This window comes from Cyanistes caeruleus, chromosome 6, assembly GCF_971803275.1.
Source record: "Cyanistes caeruleus chromosome 6, bCyaCae1.hap1.1, whole genome shotgun sequence".
Taxonomy (NCBI): Eukaryota; Metazoa; Chordata; class Aves; order Passeriformes; family Paridae; genus Cyanistes; species Cyanistes caeruleus.
The window spans coordinates 32,140,433-32,164,920 of NC_141706.1; the positions used below are offsets into that span (position 1 = coordinate 32,140,433).

Consider the following 24,488-nt stretch of genomic DNA (forward strand, 5'->3'; position numbering starts at 1 on the left):
TCCTGCTATAATCCGAGCAGTTGGATTGTTTCATAACTGTCAGTGCTGAGATTCCCATCCTGTGTAAAATACCAAGGAAAGAAATCGGATCCTAAACCACCAACAGGGCAGAGCAGTAACTTCAGAAGGAGAAAGTGCATAGGAAGATTCAGGGCACATCATTGTGCAGTCCCCTCTCCTCCAGACTGATTGCAGAGAAAACTGAAACTTCTCAGAGCACATACCCCTAAGTCCTCATTAGCTAGGAAGGCCTCCTTGCTGCTGAGCCAACTCTCAGTCTGTTCCACATAGCCATAGAATTTCTGTATAGGAGCAAAAACCAACAGTCACAAACATGACAATATGCTGAAAAGCTGTAAAGTAGAAGCTAACCTGACTGCAGCTGAGTACACCAAAAACTTTCAACCTTTTCAGAAAAAAACAAACTTTCATGGTTATTAAAAAAATTAACATAATAAATGAAAAAGCATTCAAACTGTCCATACCATAAGATTTAAGTTCTCATATATGTGATGATTTTAGATGGGATCAGTAGCCCAGCACTTATTTTAAGTACTTGACATTCTTCATTGTAGAATCTCTGTTTGAGCAGAAATTTTTAAAGTGAGATGACTGATACAGGGAAGTATTTCTGGAAAACTGCAGCCAAAATAGTTCTTTTATTAGGGAAAAGAAAAAAGCCAGGAAAAAATACATTATTCCCTCCATGCTAAATTTTTCTTCAGTTTTTAAAAAATACTGGTCTGGCTCCATGTCTTTTTGGGAAGGTTATAGAATTTGGAAGAATAGTGATGTTGTGTTTTAAGTATGTGTCTTTTTCCAGATGTATGAGAGTTTCACCAAATTTTGCTAAGTTTTACAGTCTTTGAAAAACATATTAGCATATATTGCACAAGAATTTCTATGATTTGCAGAGGTAAAATTTCTCAAAGTGTTGTCACCACTGAATGTGCTTGGCCCTCAGTATGCCTTCCAGAAACCAGTGAAATGTAGATTAAACACTGGGTATCATTAGCACATCTTTCTTTCTACCATCTCATAAATTTGCTGTTTATATCAAGAAAAACTGTCAGTGGCATGTACATTCTCTCTTGAATGTCATTTTACTCACCTGTAAATCTTGTGCCTGAAGCAATTTTATATATTGCTCTTTCCATGCTTGGATCAGTTCAGACCAGGCTTGCTGTAGTCTGGAGAGGCACTGGTGAATCTCAGGGGTTGCATAGTGACCAGAATTGGCAAGTTCCTTACCATAGTCACTGAGAGCATTGAATCTTTCCACCCGGGCTTCAATCTCCTCCTAAAATACATTACTAAGGTTGATGTCAAGGATTTATGAAAAGCCATTATTCAGAATACAAGCCTTAAGGGGAAGAGTTTGGTCTGTAACTTTCCAGCACTAATATTTGTATGGAAAATCATTCATCTTTGAGCTATGTTACTGGAAGGGCACAGAATTGCCTAAGGGAGAATAAATGTAAATAGTAAATGACATTACTGGTCTAGGAACAACTGTTTTCCTACAAATGAAAATTGAGATTTAGTTAGAAACAGATTAGAAAATGTTGAGATATAAGTGAATACCATTTCAAACATTCATAATATCATCCCCCAGTCTTCCTACATGAAAGTGGTTCTTTTAAGAAACAGTGCCCAGAATTTTTCCTCTCCCAAATGGAGACAAATAAGTTGTCATCAGATTTTTACTTTAAATACATGGTTTTACTTCATTTTGTGTTGTTACATGAAACACAATTAACTTTTGCACCTGGTCTGAGGAATGAATTACATTCATCCTGAAGGTGAAAGCATAAAAAGTAACTATGACCACTGCAAACTGAATGTGGAATTTCTAATGACAGCAATTTGAAAATGGAAGTAACTACGGACTGTAACAATACCATGTATTAACTCATAAACCACCTTAAACACTATGGCATGTACTATTAAATTTCTGAAATTAGAACTGCTGCTTTTAGAGATTTTTGTGGTAGTGGTGTTGCCTAATCACAGATAACACAGCTATAAAATTGTAATTCAAATATTTTTAAAAATCACATTAGCATCTTGTGTTCAACTCTAGTCTCTTCTAAGGACTTTGGTTTGAGCCACTGACCAGAATTAGGAGAACCTTCCTTCTTGCCTTGCCTATAATTTTGGTTTAGTCAACATAAGAACATGATGGCAAATTTCCCCCTTTTCTCTGTGATTGTCTCCTTAGAACCATTTGGGTTCCTTGATTATCAGATATTAAAGATCTTGACACCATTTGAATTTGGAGCACACTACATCAGTGTTTTGTGATATTTCTAATATCACAAATAATTTTTAGCAAAAACAATGTTAAGTGATATGAGAAAGCATTGTTAAAATGGATGACTCTAAAGACTTCACACTAAATTCAGGACTGGAAAATTAATCAGAATCTACAAATTCCTTGTGCTAATAAAGGGACCCACAAAGCACTGGATATTAGTAATTATTCTTTGAACAGGATTTTTAGAAAAAGTAAAATGATTGCAAAGATAATGTAGCACAACAGCTGAAAGATACCTATAATCCTTGGGAAAAAGTAAAATATAGATTTTTTTTTTTCCCTAGTGTTAATTAAAATATCACTCCTTTTAGAAAAAAAAAACCCCAAAAGTATTAGCCAAATTAGCCACCAAAATATTAGAAAGATAACAATTAACTGGCATATGAAGTGTCTCAGAACTGAATGTATAGCACCATTCAGTTAATTTACTTCTCTGTGTGAAACAAACTGCTGTTTTTATTTTCTTCTCAGGTAAATTAAGTTCACATGAAAAAATCTAGCTCAAAGCAAGGATTAGCTGGCATTAACTTCTTTGGCAATATGAATAAGGAGATGAGCAGTGAGCATGATGTGAGACTGAACCTGTTTTTCCCTGTCAGGCTTGGACAGCAGTACAGGTGAGAGCTCATGAGCCTTTTTGCAGAGACACAAGCCATCCAACAGCCCATGAGGCAGTTTTGTCAGTATGTAGGTGATTTCTATCCCCAGCCTGGTACTGAAAACAGTTTTTTACCATGTTATTGACAGAAGCATGCAGTGCACACAGAAAGATTCCCAGGATGTGCAATTGGAACCACAGAGGATACTTGCCTTTCTCTCCTGATGCTCCTCAATCATACTTTCAGCTTCATTTGCGCTTTTAGGCAGCCCCCCTGCTTCCATTAAAGCTCTGGTGTTTTGGGCCCAGTCTAGTATCTCCTTCATCTCCAAGTTAAATTTCTGCAACTGGTACGAGGCTGCCAGCTTCTCCTTCCTGCCACACAAGGTGCAGTTCAGCATTATGTGACATGGAATTATCTAGTTGCCTTTCCCTCCCCATTCACAGAGGAAAATATCTTAACAGAAGCCAAATGAAATTAATTCAAGCTTTTCCTTACAGTTCCTAAGAGTCCTCATGTTAACCAAAAACACAGGAGATGCACACTGCCTTGAAGACAACATACTTAACTCATTTTCCTACATCAGTTCATTAGCAGAAGAAAGGACAAAAAGCCTTCATATGTGTTGCTTACACCAGTGATTACAGATCAGGATTAAGCCTTTCTTGTTTTAGAAAGATTCGAGGGAAAAAAAATCTTCAAGAACCATCCAAAAAATAAGCCTTTCACAAAGGCTTTATAATAGATTTAATTTGATAGTCTGAAGGCATTTTAGTAGAAATATTTAATGGGATAAACCACAAAAACATTGTATTAATTTTCCCAAAGTCCCATTAGTGGAACTTTTTGTGTATCAAGTTACACTTTTTCCAATGCAGGTGCCTGTATAAACTTTGTAAAAAATCCTTAAAAACCTTTAAAAAACCTCTGGCAAGTAGGGTTTAGACCCCAGGGAGCAGCTTTGCTCCTGCTAAGAGATATTCAAACAACTCTAAGTCTTCACCTTTGTTTGGCCTGTCCCTGGAGTCGTAGCCAGTTGTTTTTCATCTCCTGTTGCTTCATAGTCAGTTTGTCATTTATGGACGGATTCCTTGTGGAAAGGCGGAAAGATTCCACTTCCAGTGGCTGGGAAGAGATTTATAGTGGGGTAAATTTATGCCAAATACTTATATTCATTCCTGAGTTTGCCTTTCAGGAAAAATAGTTCTTTTTTAAGATCCTAGGTCTCAAAGGCAGGTAATTAAATTACAATAGCAAAATATACAAAGGGATGTGTAATATGCAAGAAGTAATACACAAGCATTTGTGAGCAAACATCCATGTGAAGAAAGATCTCTGTGCATTACTTTGAATGCAAAAAAACTTAGTTTACAGTTTAGAAAAGAGTTTTGCAGAATATGGACAAACAGGAAAATGAAATGCTAATTCTGACTACGTGCAGTATGGGGTTTGCATTTAAATTCTGAACAGAAATAGAGTTGTGATTTTGGTTCAACTAAATCCAGGAACTGGGGGAAAGATGAAGTCCATGCTTTCCAAAATGTATATGACAGTCTGAGCTGGCTTGCAGGTGAGGGCCAGAGACTTAGAGAACATTAAAAAGGGACTTTTCTTAGATTTTGTGCATCAGGAAGAATAATATTTGATAAGATAAAGTAGGATCAAGCAGCCTGGTATTTTCATGAGAAGGAATTTATTCTGCACTTCTTGTATTGCTGAAAATTCCTGCTAATCAATCTGAAGAATAACAATGATTTTTCCACCATATTTTCAAGAAGAAAAGGTGAATTTTTTTTAGTATATTTTGTACTTCCCTACTTCTTACCTCCATTTTGGACTTAATAACACTGATTTCTCTCTCCATTTCTTCATGTCTTCGAATCAGGTTTTCCACGCTTTCCACATCTTTTCCATAATCCAATGCTTGTATCAATACACTCTGGAGAGGGCATTGAGATATGCAAATGGTGAAGATTACACCAAACAAAGGGATTCATATCTTAATTATTTCAAAGAGCTTCCTCCTCCTCCTTCACCTCTTTGCATTGCCATCTGAATGTTCTTATTGTCTTTTTAGATATCAACACAGCACATTGTCTGCTCTCCTTACAGAGATGAAACAAGAATCCACACCTCTTTGAGCAGTCATAATCCTGCTTAAGGTGCCTCTGGCCATTCACATGTAAAACAAAGACAGTTGTGCCTCCCTCCATTTCTCAATCTTTCTCTCCTTTTTTTTTTTTTTTTTTTTAATCACATACCAAACCAGGAAAATATTTCACAATAAATTGTGGCACAGAAATTCAGGCATGTGTTATGAAAATACAAAAAGCAAAATTTGCCTTTGGGATCCCAAGAAACTAAATACCATAAAGTGAAGAAATAGATTTTTAAAGTTGTTTTAAAAATTCAAGCCAAAAGTCTTGTAACCTTAAGTGGTACCACTTACCTATTGACTCATAATTAAATAAATGTAATTACTTACATTGATGAAATAATTAGCTTTTATATAGTCTTTTTTTCCCTCTTTTTTTTAATATCACAATTATAATTCAGGATCGGCATTTTTACCTCTATTTCCTGAAAGAATAAGACTGGTAGAGCATTTTTCCATTTCAATTAATCAGAATTGGAAAACTTACCTTCTCAGTAATTCTTTCTGTGATATCATCTATTTCTCTGATTAAGGCATGAATCTCTAGGGCTCCCTCTAACTTCTTCCTGTATGCATTCAGGTTACCATGAAAACTGTTCCACCTTTAGTTGGAAATAATGTTTTAAAGATGTATATCAGAGGTAAGGATTTCCACAAACGGGTTTCATGATACTCATATTTGAACAAAACCACAGGTTTTCTGAACTACCTCATGCATTGATCCCCAAATTCTCTATAGCAGGGGGCTTATCACAGGGATAAACCATTACCCTGAGAAGGTTATCTGGTTGAATTTATTCCATGTCTTCAGGATGGCATGGGGTTAAAAACTAAAAAGTACTGATCCAGTTTTCTTAAGCTCTCAATCGGTATCTTTATGCTTTTGTTTCTTAGATAGGGGGTTGTGCAGCAGCAAAAGCACAGGGCAATTCACCAGGACAACTGTGTGAATAAATGGAAGAGTCTAAGCTTCGTGACTCTCATGTGCCAAGTGGTGTGAAACAGAGCATTTGACTCCAAGGCTAGAAACATGTCTTTGGCACTTCTGGATTAAGAATCCTTCTAAGCTACCTGCTCTGGCAGTCTGGAAAGACAACTCCAGTGTCTGATATTTGGTAGTTGTGATATTAAGAAAACAAATGTTTCAATTCCTCCATTTATCTCAGCCGAAGACACCTAATTTTCCCTTCCTGTTTTTGCTTTACACAGGACATCTGAAAGCACACTCACTTCTCATTGAGCTGCTTTCGGCGCTCATAGATTGTTTTTGTTTCCTCCTTGTTCTGTCTCTCCAGTTTCATGGCCAGGGCATTGATTGTCCTGATGTGGGCATCGTCCACTGTTGATTCCTGTAAAGTGATAAAGGGAACAAAGGTACATGTTCAAATTGCTTGTGACTGAGTTTTCCACCGAGGTGACAGTCAAGCTGCAGCAAGAAAAGGTTTTACCTCACTAATGTTTCAGACACATGATGTTTGCTCTACTACAAGTGCTGGTGTTACCATGTGCCTGATGAGAAGATAGTAAAGGCAAGAAAGAACATTAATGGCTGTAGATGCAGCAATGATCTTGGTCTAGGTGAGATCCCTCAGACCCTTATTTCTAAGCCAGATATTCCAGCAGGGGTTTATTTGGTGAAGAAACACAGATGCAGTTGCTGTTTGCTGATATGAGGCAGATTGTTCCTCTGTCAGACAGGTGGTGACTCGTGAGCTCCTGGGCCCACTGGCTGTTTTATCTTGGTGAGGTTCTGTCCTAGAGTGCCTTCTGTACTGTAGACAACAGGCTCAAAATCCACACAGCCTTGAGAATCCCAGACAACCTATGCCACTCTGTTTTCTTCTAAGTCTAAGTCTTCTAGGAGACTTTCTTCCCATGCACATACCACAGAATGGATAATATTTGCACATTGCCCATATAATCTGGAGTACAGTAGGATAATTTTTTTCCTTTTGGAGCGCTACAGATGGCCAATGCTGCTCCAATATTCAAACGCATTCTTTATTTTTCTGGGACAAATGAATCACAGGTTTAGCAGGGAGACAATCACTGGTGTAAAGAAGCACAGCTGTAAGATGTTAATGTAAGTATTCACTCTGTTGTGTGTTTTGTTTATGCTGCATCCATACCAATATGCCTGCTTCCATATGTGCTTTCCTATTATACACAGCCATAAAGTAAAAGAGAGAAACCAGCAGACAGACAGATATTCTTCAGAAACCCTGCAGCCTCCTCTCCTGGGAAATAATAGCAGCACAATGAATAGGAAGTCTGGCAGCCATCAATGCAGCATGATTACTCCCCACCCTGATCTCAGGTTTTTCTGGTGGGAAAACCCAGATTGGATGGATGCACGCACTGTGCCAGAAGCAGCCTCCTTCTGTTTGTATCATCCTAGGAAGCACGACACAGCTGAGCACAAACTATCTGGGCATAACTGCATAACTGTCCCAACTTTTTATCTGCAGGAGTCATGTTCAGAGTGTTACAGGAGCAGTGGCTACAGGCTGATAGCCAAGATAAGGCCAAGAGTTGCAAGAGTGGCACATAAGATCTACCTTAGTTTATGGAATAACTGTCATATTCAGAGGCTTATGCTGACTGGAAAACTGGGTTGTTTCTGCCCTATTAATCATCCTTCTTTTGGCTGGCACAAGCTGTAGAAGAGCTCTTGCCCAATCCCTTATCTCACAGTCAGCTGGTGAGCACAATGAATGTCTCTTCAATTTACTAATTCCCTGGTGCTGAAGCCAAGTAATTCGGCTCCCTATTCAAATCCAGTGTGAATGCACTGTCACAAAATTCTGCTGGGCTCTGGGATAGGGAGCTCATGGGTTTCTCCCTAGTGTCAGGCATATCTACACTGCTACTTTGCAGAAGAGGATTGTCTCCTGCTACTAGGCAACAAAAGTAGATGATGGGAGCTGTCATAACAAGAATCAACAAAAAGATAACAGGCAAATGAAGGATGAAGAATATTAGGAGACTACATTGGAATAAGCATCACTCACAAATTCCTAACACATCTTTTCCCAGACCTTTCCAGCAATTTCCAGACTAGCAAATCAGCGCAGTAATCTTTCCTGTGTGACACACAGACCTCTTAGTCCTCATCTGTAGCAGTTCACACAAACAGAGAGAGAACAAGAGGTTGCTGCAATTGCATCCCCTCAATATATGGCCTCACACAGGGGGAGCTGAACACATGACAAGGAGGCTCCCTTGTCTCCCTGCTCCCAGGTTTGGTGCCTAAGTCGGCACATCTCACTGGGGGCAGGAGAGGCAGCTGTCGTGACTCAGCACCACAAAAGAAGGACAGAGATCTCAGCATTGAAAGGTGAAGAGTGCAGCTGTCTTGTCACATGACTGTTATCCAAAGCGTAAACCACTGCTCTGTTTTACTAAATGTCTGGTTATTAACGTTATGATTCATGAGTAACCACATGTGTGTATATAAACAGAGGCCCCCAGATTTATGTGCTTAATTTGGATGAAGGAGTATGAGAATGAGACCATTCCTCAGGAGAAGGAAAATGGAGAAATAGAGGATAGAAATAGAGAACTGTTTTTTTTACAGGCTTGTTCATGGAAGGTCCAGATCAGTTCTCAGAGTCAAACAAGCATGGCTGAAACACACATTTTTAAATCGCTTTTGGATGGAAGTCACTGCGACTTTGCAGACGACATGAACCAAACAAAATCTGCTCAAATTCAGGCTCACACAGTGAGTCATTTAATGCAGTCTGAAATGTTAGGTTGTCAGGAGTGGCTGACAGTCCTGCCTAGACATCTTCAAAGCAGAAGGCATAATAGGAGAAAATTCAGTCTTTTAAAATGACTTTTGAGGTAGTGATGTTCCTATCACTTTGGTCTTACACCTCCTCAGGGCACTGGAACTGTATTTATTAACTGGACTGAAAAGTTACCTGCTGCTTGCAGCCATGCACGACATGAGCACAGAAAACACCTCTTACCCCTGATGTTGCTCCACGGAACTCATTCAGCTTTTTCTTGAGCTGCAGGCAGTGTTCATAGTCATTTCCCACATCACCTACATTAATCATGACCTCCTAGGGAAATAAGCAGCAAACAGACAAATATTTAGGAAAAGAGTACAAGACCACAGCAACTCCCAATGCTTATCCTGATGCAGTAACTTCTGTGATGTGTCTATAAATCACCAACCTACAGCTTCTGAAACAGTTTCTTCTGATCTTTAGATAATTATGAGACTTGGTCCCAACTCCCTTTTTGATCTACTACTGGCTACGGAAGCAGCCTCTAAATGAAAGTCATTCTTCCTTCACCCCTGCAAAGAGAAACTTCCAGATTTGATATACAATGAGAGTGAAGGCCAGCTGCCCAATGCTTCAAGTGTCTTCCATTCTTATCTGCTTTCATTTCTTTGTCTAAGTAGAGACACATGAGAGGGCCACAAATAATCACAAACTCTTCATGTGCACAGTTCACATGAGAAGATTGTGCTAATACTGCCCAGTTGACTCTGGTATGGACAGACTCCATAGAATTTTTTCAGTCATTCCTTTCATATTGTTTGTAGAACATGTCATGATTCTTCCAGACAAAAGTCACTAGGCATATATCCTGGAAGATGACACAGAATGTCATTGCTAAATGTCAAGTTTTTAGTGTGCTGCTTGGGTTAAATACTAAAATCCACTTGCCTTCTCCCTGATCCAGGCTTCCACCTGGTCCACCTTCTGGAGAAATTCTAGGAAGTCCCGACTGTCCTCCAGCATCTTTCCACGAGCAGCAACAGCTCTCTTCAACTTCTCCCAGTGTTCCTGAAGCACGCGGACTTGGCGACGGATCTCTCCTGATTTTGGGTGGCCTTTTGATACCAGGGCTTCTCCTTTCTTCACATTCAGAAGAAGAAATTAGAAGTTAAAGTTGCCTCATTTTTAATGGGATTACTATGTTTCATGACTTTCCTAGGAGGATTCTTTCACCTTCCTAACCTGGATTGAGCAACAGATTACTTATATAAATTCTTATCACCCACATGATAAAGCCAGCTGGAAAGCTTTTACATGTGGAGGGAATTGAGAATCATGGAACACAGGGATTTGAATATTTCCCTGCCAAGGAAGATATTCATGGAATGGGAGCGCCAAGCGAGATATTACAGATGACTGTGCCCTTTAGCTATATGATTCACCCAGTTCCAACAAGAATATTCACAAATTTGGCATGAAATCCTCTTTGCCTTTTGTAGGATTAATCATGTCAGACAAGGAAGAACTCAGTGTGTATTTTCCTATTTAGGCTATAAGGAAAGACGGAAGCTCCTGGGTGGAGCAAATGAAGTATCTCCTTGCTGTAAATTAACAGCATTACATTTCCATGGCAAATCAACTGGGTTCTTGTCACACCAGTGGGATAATTGATGCAGAAGTGATGACCAAACTACTCTTCCTTTACCTTTCATCAATCTGTCCATCTTTGGATGAGCAGTAATAATCTTTAAAAACACTAACAGAGTGAGAGGGTCACCTTATTAACAGCTGTGATGATTTCTTCATTTGCTAGAATCTCTGCCTCAAAGACCTGATGTTTCTGCAGCAGCTTCATCTTGTCCTGCAGATTGCTGGGGTCTTGTGTGGAAGGGTCCTCCAGCTTCTGCATGCGCTCACTGATCCAATCTTCTGCCTGCAACGTTGAGAGGCACCCGAGTTAGCACAACAGCCACCTGGGATCCTGGGGCCTCCTCCCAGGATATGTCACCATCCTGTGCAAGTGTCTGTACCTGGGCTGGACAGATTGAGTGGGAGCTGACAGCTGAGGTGGGTGGATCTCCAGTTTCTGAACTTATTCTACTTTGTTAAAAGCAGGTCGGAATGAAACTGATTTTTATCTGACCACAGGAGTAATGAAAAATTCCTTGAATACCTCAGATTTTATCACAAGGCAGATTATACAGTCTTCTAGATTATGTAGAGAGCATGACATTTAAAGTGAGATTATGATCACTGAGTCTGGGGTTTTAGGGCTCTGAATTTCATTTGGTATCTCTGCCATTGACCTACCTGCAAAATGGGCAAAGATTCGTTAGAATTCAGTGCCTCACCTATAAAACAGCACTAACATTTCCTCATGTCAGTGGTGTTGGGAGACCTAAATGGAAAATGCAATGCAAATGCAAAGATTTGCTGATGGGGCCCAAGCAGTAGTCAGATTATTTGGAAGGAAATGCAACTATATTTGCTTTTATACTTCATAAAATTCAAAGTTATCTGGTCAGAAATATCAGATTCAGAAAAGCAGGTGATTTGTGAGAGCTAACAAAGCAAAAGTTACGCGTTTCTCTTAGGAAATTATTTTTAAGGGGATTTTAAAACATGCAGAATAAAATGAAGAATAGGAAACCAACTTTCCCACAGTTTTCTTTAAGTTCTGCTGAACTTTAGCCCCTAGCACTGAAGGAAATATTTTCTATCTATCAAAGCACTGAGAGCTGAACACTTGATATAATGTTGTAACTGATCCTGTTGTCCTCAGAGCACTGAAGTAATGTAATGCTTTGACAACACAAAAACTGCTAATTGAAGGGCAGCTTTATTAATTTCAAAATATCCTGGCTGTCCTTGCAGATCTGTGTGCTACGTGCACACAAGACTTGTCAGCTGGAGGATTTTGTCTGTTAATTAATGATTTGAAATGTTTTTTCAGCTGCTGAGATTCTACAAACAATAACAGAAACAACATTCTCTAGCAGCCTGCTCTCCAGAAACTGTTTCCCTCCAAAGCACAGTTAGAGACCCAAACAGGCCATGTCAAACTTAGTAAGGGCTACACATTGTCATGTGCTGCTTTCATTTCCAACACCCTCCTTGATGGCCTTCTCCCATTCCCAGGCACACATTCGTGCTTCAGTGTCACTCAAGTGACTCTTCATTTGAATGGGAGGCTCATCCATATGGCTGGAATGAGAAACAAACCAATCCCCAGGATAAAGCCACTTCAAGGTCAATTTCTCTCCTACTTTTTAATTAGAAGCAGTGACTTTAATGATAGACTGAACATCTGAACTCTTAGTGCCTTGGTTTATTTTAAGGCTTGTTTAAGATGGCTCTAGAGAGTGAGGGATCCTTCTCCTGGCCTGGTGCCACCTTTCAGATGTGAAGCAAAGCTGATCTGTTTTCCCAAGATCTTTCTATGGAAAGATTTAAGGGTTGTCTGGGCAGCCATTTTTACTTCAGTGAAGACAACAGAAAAACTAGTGTTATGCTCAGTGCAGGCACAAGACCAGACTTATTTCTATGGGAGTAATTAAAAAATGTGGGGACTACCAATTTAGAAACTTACTCTTTCAAAAGATCAGTTACTGTAACCTCACGAGTACAAACCATAAATTACACTGATTTTTTAATAACAGAAGTATGCAAAGCATATAAAGGGATGTGCCTACTCCAGACATCTAGAAAAAACTAATTCTCTCTCCCATTCCCCTGACATAAACATGTAAATGCTTTTTTATTCTTATGTACAGGATGAAAGGGAAAGAAAGTACTACTAATATCATGAGCAAGTTTCAAAGCCAGCGTTAAAACCTGGAGCCAGCTTTATAAGTCAAAAACTTTTAACTTTATAATATTCCCTCTGCAATAATTTAAATACAGATTTAAATATAATTTAAATTTAAATATTTATAAAAATAAATACTCAGTATTTCTGAGTAGCAACTTCTCATTTGTCTTCCAGATTAACACTGAGCTACAGATTTTTTGGCAATAAGGTAGTTTATAAATCTGTCTCGCTTTACATGAGACAAAAGCACCATATTTCTACTTTAGAAGGGTGAGTCTTGTTTTGTAAACTGCATGTGATCTCTTGAGTTGATTATTGTGGGTCATTGTACTAATGTGTTCTCTATGTATTTGCTTCTAGAGAATAACTAGAAGAATTTTAATGATGACAATGATCACTAATTTCTGCTGACACAAAATATTCAGTTTGATCAATAGAAATTATTTAACATGTTTGCAGGACAGAGAGTTTTCAGGGGAGCGGGACCTGAGCTATGGGTTTGGTTCTCTTACGAGGTAAGAATAAGCAATGACCTCATTGATTTCACAGTCAAACTCAAAACACATCTCCGAATTTAACATTCTTGTGGGGACCTTTCTCATAAACAAACTTGTACACACCCAGAATGTAATTAAAATAAATTTAAACGTTCCATTCTCTCCAACAAAGAGAAAGGAAGATATTATTATAAGATTTTTGGTTTTTTTATCTGCTTGGTGAAATTCACATTCTACAGCATTAGGCAATGATTCTAGGTTGGTGAGGTAAATGAGCACATATCCTGAGAGCAAAAGTTCCCCAAAGAACTCTTGGCTGAATTTACGTGGAGAAAGTGGATGAGAATAGGGAAATGTTCTTCACTATGCAGGGCCAAATCTTGTGCACTAAGCTTGTGATTCAAGAATGAAGGGGAACCCCAGCCCAAGCACTGATTTGACAATTACAGAGAGATGGAAAGAAATGCATAACTATTCCTACCTAATGGGTTGACTGCATCTCTAGAAGGGCATTGACAATTTCTCTACCAAGAGGATTTTGGGAAATTGCTCTTCTGAAATTATCACCCCTGTGCAATGCACCATCCAGTCCATCCACTCCCCTCTGCTAGTCCAAAAGGTGGACTGACCATTACTGGTGGATTTTCATTACTTTCATATCATGGGATAGTAACAGTATAACCAAATAATACAAGTTAATATTTGGGTGTATTAATAATTTCTAATAAATTTTATTAAATGAAAAAGGAAGAGAAAAAAGAAAAAGAGAGAAAAAGAAATAGAAATAGGAATAGAAATAGAAAAAAGAAAAAAAGGAAAAGGAAAAAGAGAAAAAGGAGAAGGAAAAAGAAAAGGTATAGCTCTGGTTTTGCAAACCATTGAGGACATTCCATGGGACAAAGCAGCAGAAGGGGTGGATACCAGACCAGCAAGAGTGCTTGAAAATGTGCCCCTGGGTCTGTGTGCTCTTGTTTGTGCCAGCACAGTTCTCAGTCACACATGTTATGCTGCCCTTTGAACGGCTGACCTAGTTTGTCTTTCCAACAGTAGTGACAGAGCAGAGCTACTCAGTTACAGGACTAAGGCCAGAACAGGAGACAGAGACCAGCATGTTCTGCAGAGGCCAGTCTACAGTAGCTCAAGAGCTATGCTGAGTCACAGCAGTGTTTTGAAGGCCTTCAAGGAACACAAATAAAGCTTGATGCCCAGGCTTTCCACTTTGTGTTCATCCTGATTTGAAATGCATTTTCTTTCTCACCAAATCAAAAATATGTATTAGCCTGCAGTTTTCCTTTCAACTGTTTTATTTTAGCAGAGCTTTTGATGAGTGAAATGGCTGTAATGGGCACAATTCCATGACAATAGTATAGTAACAGGAATGACATTGGAGCATCCTTTTGCATGAATGTGGCAGGAGTTGCCACACCAGAGTAGATCATCCATCCACCTGATAATGTCTGGCAAGAGTGAGCACTTCACACAACAGAGGTAGGCAGTTCCTCTGCTTTACATCCCCATCCCAGTCTAAAACCCTCTTACCTCTTCCAAGTTTTGGTAGAAAAGTTCCAGAAGAAGGGCAGTCTGCAGCTTCTCTCTCCTGCTCTGGGATAGATCCTTGATCTGACGCTTTCTCTCGTGAATGACATTCAGTTTGTGTTGAATCTTTTGCCCCTCTAGTCCATCAGCCTTTTCCAATCTGCTTGCCTGTTCTTGAAGAGACATCATCTGAGGAGGCAACACATCTCAAATTACTTTTATGCTTCCAAGTGGTGTGAAAGAAACAAAATAAACTCCTTTCATAGCTAAAATAGTCTCATTTTTTCTGTAGTGAACCAAGAACAACAGGGACAAGTTAACCAACATTCCCCCTCAACCTGTACTATGTTACATCTCTGACATTACTGTTGCTGGTACATCCCAGCTACATAAATTAATTAAAATTGTAGCTTCAGGAGTCCCTATATGCCACTGATTGTCCAGTGCAAGGAATCATGAAGCAAGCATGATGCCCATGAGTGCTCAGATTTTATTGCTTTCTGGAAACCAGGTGTTGTAATACAGCTCTCAAAATGAGCAATCAGTCTGGCAGGGAGCTGGCAGGAGTCCTGGGAGTTCATTCTGGGGAAGCCAGGCACAGCCACAGATTTAAGCTTAGCTCTGCCCTGGGTGAGTTACAGCCGTGGCCACCAGCCAGGCAGATTCCTTTACACAGGTGAGCAATTCAGTGTCTATTCCAAAGGTGCAGAGAGGCTGCCCATTTGCTACAGCCGTTGTATACCAAGTGCATATTGACAACTTTTTTAATGTCAAAATACCTACTGTGTTTTGTAAAACACCTGCTCTATTTTACTTGCTTTAAAAGTCAAATTTTTTTTAATGAAAAAAGGCAGAAACTTCTGATATCCATAATACAATATGGCCTGCTTTTAAATTCTTGTAAGTCCCCCTGTTCAGCTTACTGAGTGGTTTTCCTATCTGCTGCATAGACCTGGGCATGGAGTGTTTTAACAGTTGTTCTCCAGTGCTCTGCCTCTTATTTCCCTAAGCTTCCCCTTTTTATCTTTTGTTCAAGCATATCAGGCATTTCACACTTGTTACCAATTCAGTGTTACCATATTTAAAAAAAAATTATATTTATAATTTTGGCTCATAGAATTCTAGCCGGTAGAATATTTGTTGTTTATTGTTTTACCTTCTCATCCTGTGATGCCAGAAGCTTCTCAAAAGCCTCATGTTTCCTTATCAGTTGCTCTACTTCATCTACAGACCTTCCGAGGTCACTGCTTTTCAAATAAACCTATAAAAAGAAGTTTATTATTTTCCTCAGTGAATTAATTATCCCATAATCTTGATTCATAAATGGGAGAAGAGGTGTTAACTCTGCTGCTGGGAGTACAATTGAGAGGGAAAAAAAGGAGCAGGATGCAACAGAAGACAGAAATTAATTATTAGAAGTCCACGGTCCTGAGCAAGAAAGTGAAGCATTAACAGGTCTGCCTAAGGAAAGTGACCTGTCAGTCCTTATCACAACCACCAAGTGACAAGGCAGTGAATTCCAGAGGTCTAAGCCATCCTTATAATCCCAAGCAAGACCACTGTCATGTCTGACAGATGTCCATATGATTCTGTCCTAGAAGAGATTCCGTAACAGAGCATCATTGCAGCCTCCCTGAGCAACTTACACCAGTGCTTTAAAGCACTGGTTGAGTACTGAGGTACTTAAACCAGTACCTCAACAATTAGCACGGTTTTTCAGACATCTAGCCTGAAAAAGCATGGCTATTGCTACAGCTAGTTACATACTGCCCTCTTCCTCACACTCAGGAGTTCATTCCTTTTTACATTTGCTCCAGCCTTGTTCACGTTTGTAGACCTTCTGCGTGAGAGGATTTCTGTCTTCTCACGGCTAAAACTACAGTGATCTGATCAATCATTCCACAACATCTCTGTCTTTTTGGTTCTGATTATTCTTATTGCTCTCCTCTGGGTTTTCTCCATTTCCACTTGTTTTGAGACTTGATGTAACAAGTGGCAATAAGCAATAAAGCTGCCCGAGTGAAGATTGGGAAGACAGCAGAGTGCCTTTCAAGCTGCAATCTTCAGCATGTGCCTATATATAGTGCTTTTCTTTTATACAACACAATGAACTCAAGTTCACCTTGCTATGATCTTCCAGAAAGTTTTCAGAAGTGCTGTCAGACCAGCTTGCCCCCCTTCTGTATTGCACCTGAAAAGATTTCACAGCTTGCACCTGTACCACGTGCATTACATTTGTCATTTTTTCAGGCCATCATTCCAACTTATCTGCACTGATTTTATTTATTCTCTGTTCTGCCAGTCTCTGATGCAGAGAGACTTTAGTCCAAAATAAAAAATGTGGTTTTAAGAAATCTGACCTCTGCACCTTTTAACATTGTGCAAGTGTGCACATTTTCCAACTAATTCACACACGTCTCAAAGGCATTGCAGTGCTCCCTTACTCTGTTCTGGTGTCAAGAAAAATGATTGCCCAGTTAATTGTCTCATATATTTTGTTATACTTAGTTTTGCCAAATGCAAAAGAGTAAAGAATATAGTTATCTATTAGCAAGTAAAAATTATGCTTTTCTTCAGGTTGACAGGAATTTATTATTTTTCATTGGATGCAATTGCCCAAAGGCTTTTTTCTTGTTCAGTGATGAGACAACAGCAGGATAAAATCCCCACTCGTAGCCTCTGACAGGACATGAGCAAAGACTATCCATGGATAAGGTTCACACTGAAGTGACTATGGTTGGACAGACTTTGGGAAATCAGACCACTGTGAGGGATTGCATTTATCAGCATTGTGTAATGTGTAATCCATTTTGTGAGCTCATGGAATCACAAGTCTTTGGACAAGGATGAGAAATTCCAATCAGTAATTTTGACAAGGTAAAGTGCAAATAACAGATTGTAGAAGATTTGAGATCAATTATATAATGTGAAAGAATTACAAGGCAAGAAAGAAGCAGAACAGAATCAGTGAAACAACTGCTAAACATTTTGGAAATGGGCTAGTAAAGGATATGGGTAAATCTGTGCCTTTAAGCCATAGATGTGCATGGTAAAAAAACCCAAACATCTAGAGTGATCAAGAGAGATCACCCTTGTGCAAAATGTCACAGTCCTGTAGCAGTCTTACAGAGTGTTTTTTTATAAGAGGGAAAAGATGTTCTTTGACAGCTGCTTTATAAAACCAGCCATGATGTTTATTCTCTGGACAACTGCTTAACCCCACAGGGCATCTTCTGCAGGAGAGGCTTCCCAAGCTTGAACACATGTGCAGGGTACTCCACACCTACTTGCCAGGGTCTGACAGCACTAAGGGCCCTGGATGGACTCCTGCTCCCATCTGGGAATCTCTCAGCTCAGCCCTGGCCATCAGTCCCTCCTGAGCTGCATTGAGGTGCACTGATCCTGCCCTGATTGCTTTGGACAGACCCCATATTTCAGCCACTACCTTGCTTTGACATTTGATGTTCAGCTGCTTAATGGACTTTTTACTGCTGCCACCACTCAGCCCTCCTTGGGAGCTGTGGATAAGAGGACTGACAGCCAGACTCAGCCTGATGTTCTGGCCCATTTTTGAGCTGTGAATATTTTGCCTATACAGGAAAATGCACAAACAAATATAATGTGCAGGCCAGACTTTCAAACTGCTCTGTGCTAATCCATTCCCATCACAGTAATTGCAGTCATGAAGAGAGAAAGGCCACTGTACAACAGGATGAAGTTTAGAGTAAGTCTGGCCCATAATTCACCAGAATGTCTAAAGAAATACATTAATACCTCTGCTATGTCTCTGTGTGTTACACACAGCCCCCACCAGAAGGCGGATACTCTGTCATTCAAACTTTAATCCTTTGATCTATCCTACTTATCAAGTGTATTAAATGAGAGAGATCTTTTTAGAGTGTTACTGGATTTAGTTTGCACTTCAGAAGAAAAATGTGTAGGCTCCAGGTCTATCTACTGTAATGCTTTATTAAACCACTTATAATTGCCATCTGTATTTTCACCACTGACACAGAGCCACATGCTGCATCTCTATTTTGGTGTTTTAAACCCTGTTTTAAAAATTCTGTAGCTTCTTGATATATATTGTGAGTTATCTACCATTTCTGGTCAAAAATTATTTACCTCTGGGACTTCTATTTAGTAGCTGTTAGCAGTGAAACTGATACCTGAGGAAAGGGTCAGCTATTAGTCTTCCTGCTTGTATGTCTCTGACGGAAGAAAAAGGCAAGGGAAGATGGTTATTTTCCTTAGAGAAAGAGAAGAGAGATACCTGAGAGCAGGGGTGTGGGGTGGTGACTCATAAGCAGCTGCCACCGGAGAGCTCAGTGCCTTGCTCCCACTGAAATCCACTGAGCACAAGTGACAGTGGGCATTGAAAGCTCAATTCTTTTGGATGTTACAGCAGTGGGCAAAGGTCCTCCTGGCTACTGAAAGCTTTGAACTAAGTCCTCCAAGAAGAAGTCTGTGCATGTGCCCTTGGCAACCAAGGTTTTGACACTGAGTAGGAAAACTGGTGCTCAGAAAGAAAATTTCTGCAGAAGGGAAGTGGCTGCTTATGTTGCAGGGGAGGCAATGGCAATGTGCTCAGAGGAGAGCAGCCCCTGTAGCACCTGCAGTGCTGCTGCCTGGAGAGCCGCTGAGGTAAACATATTCCATTTGTCTTTTACACAGAAGTCTTCTGACAGCCATTGCTCTAATCAGAACCACAACATTTTTTTTCATTTAAGCATTTGTTATACCAATCTGAAAGCAGAATAAAAACAGGCTCCCACACCACAATGCTGGCCTGTTGCCAATTACTTCACTTTCTGGCACACTTTTAGACAGGTCTCCTAACTCCTACTCTGAATGAGACACATTGATTTCAAGTATAAAACACTGCACAGCTCTCCTCGGGTAACCTGCAATAAGCAGTTACAAACTTTCTTTCAAGTTTATTTCTATTAGGAATCACGGCCCATCACTGGGAATTTAATATTCAGCCACAGAAAGTGTAAAAGACTTGGCCACTCACTATAAAACAGATTCCTTTTCGAGTGAGGACTTTCAAAGATGCTTAAAACCACAAAATGGTTTTTGAGATTTCTGAGATTTTCTGGAATAAATTTTCAAGTTATGAGCAATGTAAAGCATAGAAACAGTTTTTAATCCTACTGAACTGGAGTTTTTCGTCATTTCTGAGTTCATTGCATAGTTGCTGCCAGAAAGACCTCTTTCATACAAGTTAATTCAGAATTAAAAGCAAAGTCCAATTAAAAAAAAATTATTTAAAATAAACCAATGCTATTTACACAGTTATGTGACAGCATCTGCCAGCTCTAGCTTTTGGAGAAATACCAAATTAAACATTTCAGTTATTAACATAACTATGTTGTCTAGATGCCACAACTTCACATTTATATGCACTGGAAAATGACACAGCCCCAAAAGAAATTTGTATTCCAAGAAGAGCAGTTTTTATTTCTCTGGAATAAAATGTATTTTAAGTATTTGTGCAAATTCATTTCCTTCTTCTTCTTTTGCTCTTCACAGTATAACAAGCTCCACAGATTTTGCCCCTCACTGCCTGCCACAGGCTTGCTGCTGAGATTGCTGGAACACGACAGAAAATCTTTCTGTTCTAACCATGTACTAAAAGCCTGAATTATCAGATTTAAAAGACTCCACTTAAGGCATGTAAGCAAGTCCAAGCTATATGTCAAGACGGAGAAGAATAAAGTTTGATTTGACTTAATTCTGATAAAAGTAAATACTAGAAATAATAATTAAAATAATCATAAATTTGCTTTAACAAAGTAAGTGTTCATGATACCATGACTATATAAAGTTCACAGAAATGTTTTACTATGCTTCATTTCAGTAAAAGTGGTAAGAAGGTATTATACTATAACCACACAAGGAATAAAACACACTGAAGTTGTTTATAAAAAGAAAACATACGTTTTTTCTATCATACTGACATCCCTGTATTATTGACAGCTGTCCTCACCATCTATATGCAAAATTCTAATGTTGAATGCATTTAAAATTTCCTTCCCTCCCCATACTGCATACTGTCTCCTTGGCATAAGAATATAGTTATCTGATATTGGAAATATATATGGGAAAAACACAGAGATAAAACCGGTGTTTTTCTGATAACTGTTATGTTTGCTTCTTCACAACTATTTCCTCCTTCTTCAAAATGCACAATATTGATCCCTACCCTGTAAGTATTTGGTGTTAGACCGGAATCTACACCCATATAACATCATCATTTACATATTTACTTATGAAATATTTGTCTGAAAGCAGCTCTGAAACTTCCCATAGTTTCACTGCTAGAAACTTTGCTGGGATATCCAGATTTGATGTGCTGTGGATGTTAAATTCCCTTTGTTTCCCTCAGGAAAGGGTGGTACCTCTCCTTTTCTAAGAGGGGAAAAAAGTGATTTCTTTCTACATACTTAAATACTTTGGCTTTTGAAAACAAGCCTTACTTTTAAAGTTATAAACCCAGGAATTTAACATTTAGAAATACACCATAATTTGACAAATAAGAAAATGAAAACAGTGAAACAGAAAAGAACTGAGGAAAACAACACTGAGGATTTTTTCCAGGTCCCAGACTGACTACAGAATCACAAAATTAACTAGGTTGGAAAAGACCTTTGAGACCATCAAGTCCAACCTAGCTGAGAGGAAAACCAGCTCTTGGCTCTGAAGCCTCCAAAGTGCTGAGCACTATGGCCCAATCATGCAAAGTCTGTAAGCAGCTGTATGCTGTGTTAACAACAGCACTCTAAGGGTTAAAATGGATCTCTGGTTAAGTGCTCAATTAGAGCAGAGTCCTTATCTTCACTGGGCATGGATCAGGCTGCAGCTGCAGCCTTGGTCACAGCAGAACACAAGTAGCTTTATCATTGTCTTGCAAGTCATCTTCAGGGAGTTGGAACATGGCAGGATCCATGCAAAAAGAAATCCACACAGCTTGGTTAAACACAACTTGGATCTTCTGTTTGTTCCTAGAATGGAATACAAATCTTCACCACTCTCCTCCCAGACCCAAAGGATGCAATGTTGACGGCGATAGACGGAGACCCGTCACGCTCTGTGTCTCTGTGAGTTGAAGCTGTGGTGTGAGCTGGTATGTTTGTCACAAGGTTGTCAGGGCATACGCTTCTGACACTGCATGTTTCCTGGGAAGGCCTCAAAGCAGATCTTTTCCAATGGCTAGAAAGCAACCCTGAGCAGCAGACAGGGTTCACTGATAGAGAGAGGCCAGCCCCAATCTCCACAGGGTGAAAGGGTGGACCAGGTCTATCTGAATCAAGTGTTCTGATAAAGATTTTTGGATTTGGGCTTCTTCTAAATTCTCTTACCACCTGGATAGGCATAGCAGTCCAAGGAGTGGCAAATACCAGGGTGATTTTGGAAACCTTGTGGTGAGCAGGTGTTAGACCATCACATGGAGTCTTCCTAAACTCTGGCCTAGATGAAGGGTAATTCTGAAAGACAATCAACTCTGGACTTAAATCCTCGTTCATGATCTCATTCCCACTAGCTGAATTTTCTCTTCCAGTCAGCACAGCTGGGGACAGCCATACATCTCTGGATAAAGTCTGCTGGGGAAGGCCAGAATGCTTGGAGGAAGTCACATGAAATCTTGTGATTTGAAGGGCTGGTGACCCACCTGAAGGGAAACCTTGCTTTGGTTTCTTGGATCGTGTTGGAAGACCAGAGGGAGTTTCAGGCACCTTCTCTAATTGTGGCATGAGCAGACTTGAATGAGCATGACTGCTTCCATGGGAACCTGCTCGAAAAGGCTTTATCATCAAGCTGCACGTCGAAATGTAAAGCTTCATTGAAGTGTGGAGGTCTGACATTTGGACATTGCACTGGCTACAGCCTTGTTGGGCTGGCAGTGAATCACAAGGTTCCAGAGATGCATGCAGATTTTTGCTGTGGATCACAGAAGCAGCTGGAATAGCAGACAGATCAACGTTTAGGCGTGATGTCCAGCTTGATGGAGCTTTGCAGGAAAGAACATCTGAAGGCAAGGAGAGAGCAAGCTTCAAGGGATCACTTTTTCCAGGGGAAATATGATGAACACTTTTTTCTCTTTCTGAATATTGCTTGTAAGATGCAGATATTGACTGAGTGCCAGACCTCTCATATCCATGTCCCCAGGGATCCTTGCAAGCACTGGAACATGTGGATGTCTCATCAGAAGGACTGACACAGTGATTAGTGCTCCCAAAATCTCTCCTCTGGTCTGTGTGTGCCAGGATGACATGTAGCCTTGAACAGTAAGACACACTGCTGGATGGTGAGACGGCATTTCCTGGAGCAAGCTTGGCCACTGATTGACCAGTAGGAGGATGCCAAGCTGGCACTGGCATCTTTTGAAAAGGCCTGACCTGCACAGAAGATTCAAAAGGAGGAGGTGGGGTCGTTCTACAGGAAGAGAGCAGCACTTCCACAGTGGAGACGTAGGTTGCAGAGGAAGGTTTGCAGCGATGGTCCCTGTATGACATTCTGAAGCTTAGTCCTAAATGATGCAAAATTCAAAGACACAGAAGCTTGCTTTTTCCCCTGTGCTTAAAACCAAGTCCTAATCCTTTTCCTTTTGGCACTGGAAATTTCCATTCTTCCTCTGAAGCAAAGGAATGAGAGACGAATAAACATTCTCCAGGAAGAAAAATATGAACAAAAAAAATCCACATTCAAAATAAAAAATCTCAGCTCTTCTAAAACTGCTACCACCTCTTGTCATGTCTGCAAAGCGATATGAGTGTGGGATGGGCTGGAAGATAAATTAGGGAGCATACGGCTCTGCTCCCTGAGTGTTCTGACAGTGAGACTGCAGACAGAGTAGGAGGGAGCCAAAAGTGCCTGCCAGAGACAGCCTGCAGACTTGCTGTTATTTCATCCGTGAAAAAAAGCAAAGCAGCTAACCTGAGCAATGGATCTGCTGCTGTGAAAAGATCAGAACAGAGCAGACAGTATTGGACACAGTTTCTGCTCAAAGCAAAAATAAGCTCTTTCCTTCTTTCCCTTTTTCAGCTGTTAATTGTCTGGGCTCTGCATGACGAGATCTCAGTTTGCAGCTCTTCCAAGAGGTTCCTACAGAAGTTCCATTTCCATTCCACAACTGCATTCATAAAAAAATAAAAATAAAATATATGTTTGCCTAATTTTCTTCACATGTGCTCTATTTTCTTTAGCACAGAACAATGGTAGATGATATTCTACAGAAATCCTTTGAAGGTTTAAATAACTTGGATGTAATATAAGATACTGGCTTAAAGTCAAACCTGTCACAGTAGCACAGACAGTGAATGAACGAGCAATTCTCAGTAGTAGTTTATAGTTTAAAATACTCCTCTGTTGCCTTCTCCCCCTGTTTCTTGCTTCTGGTCTATGGCATATGAAGTGCTGGCAAAATAGGATTGAAAAATTATTACATGCTTCCTTACACAGACATTTTACAGACATAAAAAATGAAATGCACGTAACCGAGCCTTGACTCAAACGCAGAGGTCAGAAGAAACACAAAGGGTGGAGAGATTGCTTCTATTTGTTTTCCTGATAGGAATCATTTTTAAAAGTGTGTTTCCTTTTGTCCTTTCTGAAAGCAGAAAATGATGAAATTCCCATTGGGAAAATGGTTTGAGAATCTTCAGCTGACACCCTGGCTGAGTTTTTTTTTAAAACATGTTTGAAAAACTGCTTTCCTATCATCCTGCTTGTCTGTATCACTACGCAGCCACATTTAAACTCTACGTAGTAGTAACAGAGTTCAATCCAAGACAAATATATTTCTCTTCCAAGAGTTCTTCAGCTGCAGAAAC

General features: G+C 39.8%; 1 protein-coding gene across 1 annotated transcript in view; it reads right to left on the bottom strand.

Moving 5' to 3' along the window:
- SPTBN5 (spectrin beta, non-erythrocytic 5) overlaps positions 1-24,488 on the bottom strand; it is a 95,749-nt gene that overhangs the window by 23,534 nt on the left and 47,727 nt on the right. Inside the window, exons 37-48 of the mRNA XM_086894261.1 lie at positions 15,809-15,913; positions 14,656-14,841; positions 10,586-10,741; positions 9,757-9,948; positions 9,046-9,141; positions 6,302-6,420; positions 5,559-5,673; positions 4,742-4,855; positions 3,920-4,041; positions 3,128-3,290; positions 1,112-1,300; positions 225-302 (exon numbers count right to left, since the gene is read on the bottom strand). Of these exons, the coding sequence (XP_086750387.1) occupies positions 225-302; positions 1,112-1,300; positions 3,128-3,290; positions 3,920-4,041; positions 4,742-4,855; positions 5,559-5,673; positions 6,302-6,420; positions 9,046-9,141; positions 9,757-9,948; positions 10,586-10,741; positions 14,656-14,841; positions 15,809-15,913 (1,635 nt within the window). The remainder of the gene's footprint in view (positions 1-224; positions 303-1,111; positions 1,301-3,127; positions 3,291-3,919; positions 4,042-4,741; positions 4,856-5,558; positions 5,674-6,301; positions 6,421-9,045; positions 9,142-9,756; positions 9,949-10,585; positions 10,742-14,655; positions 14,842-15,808; positions 15,914-24,488) is intronic.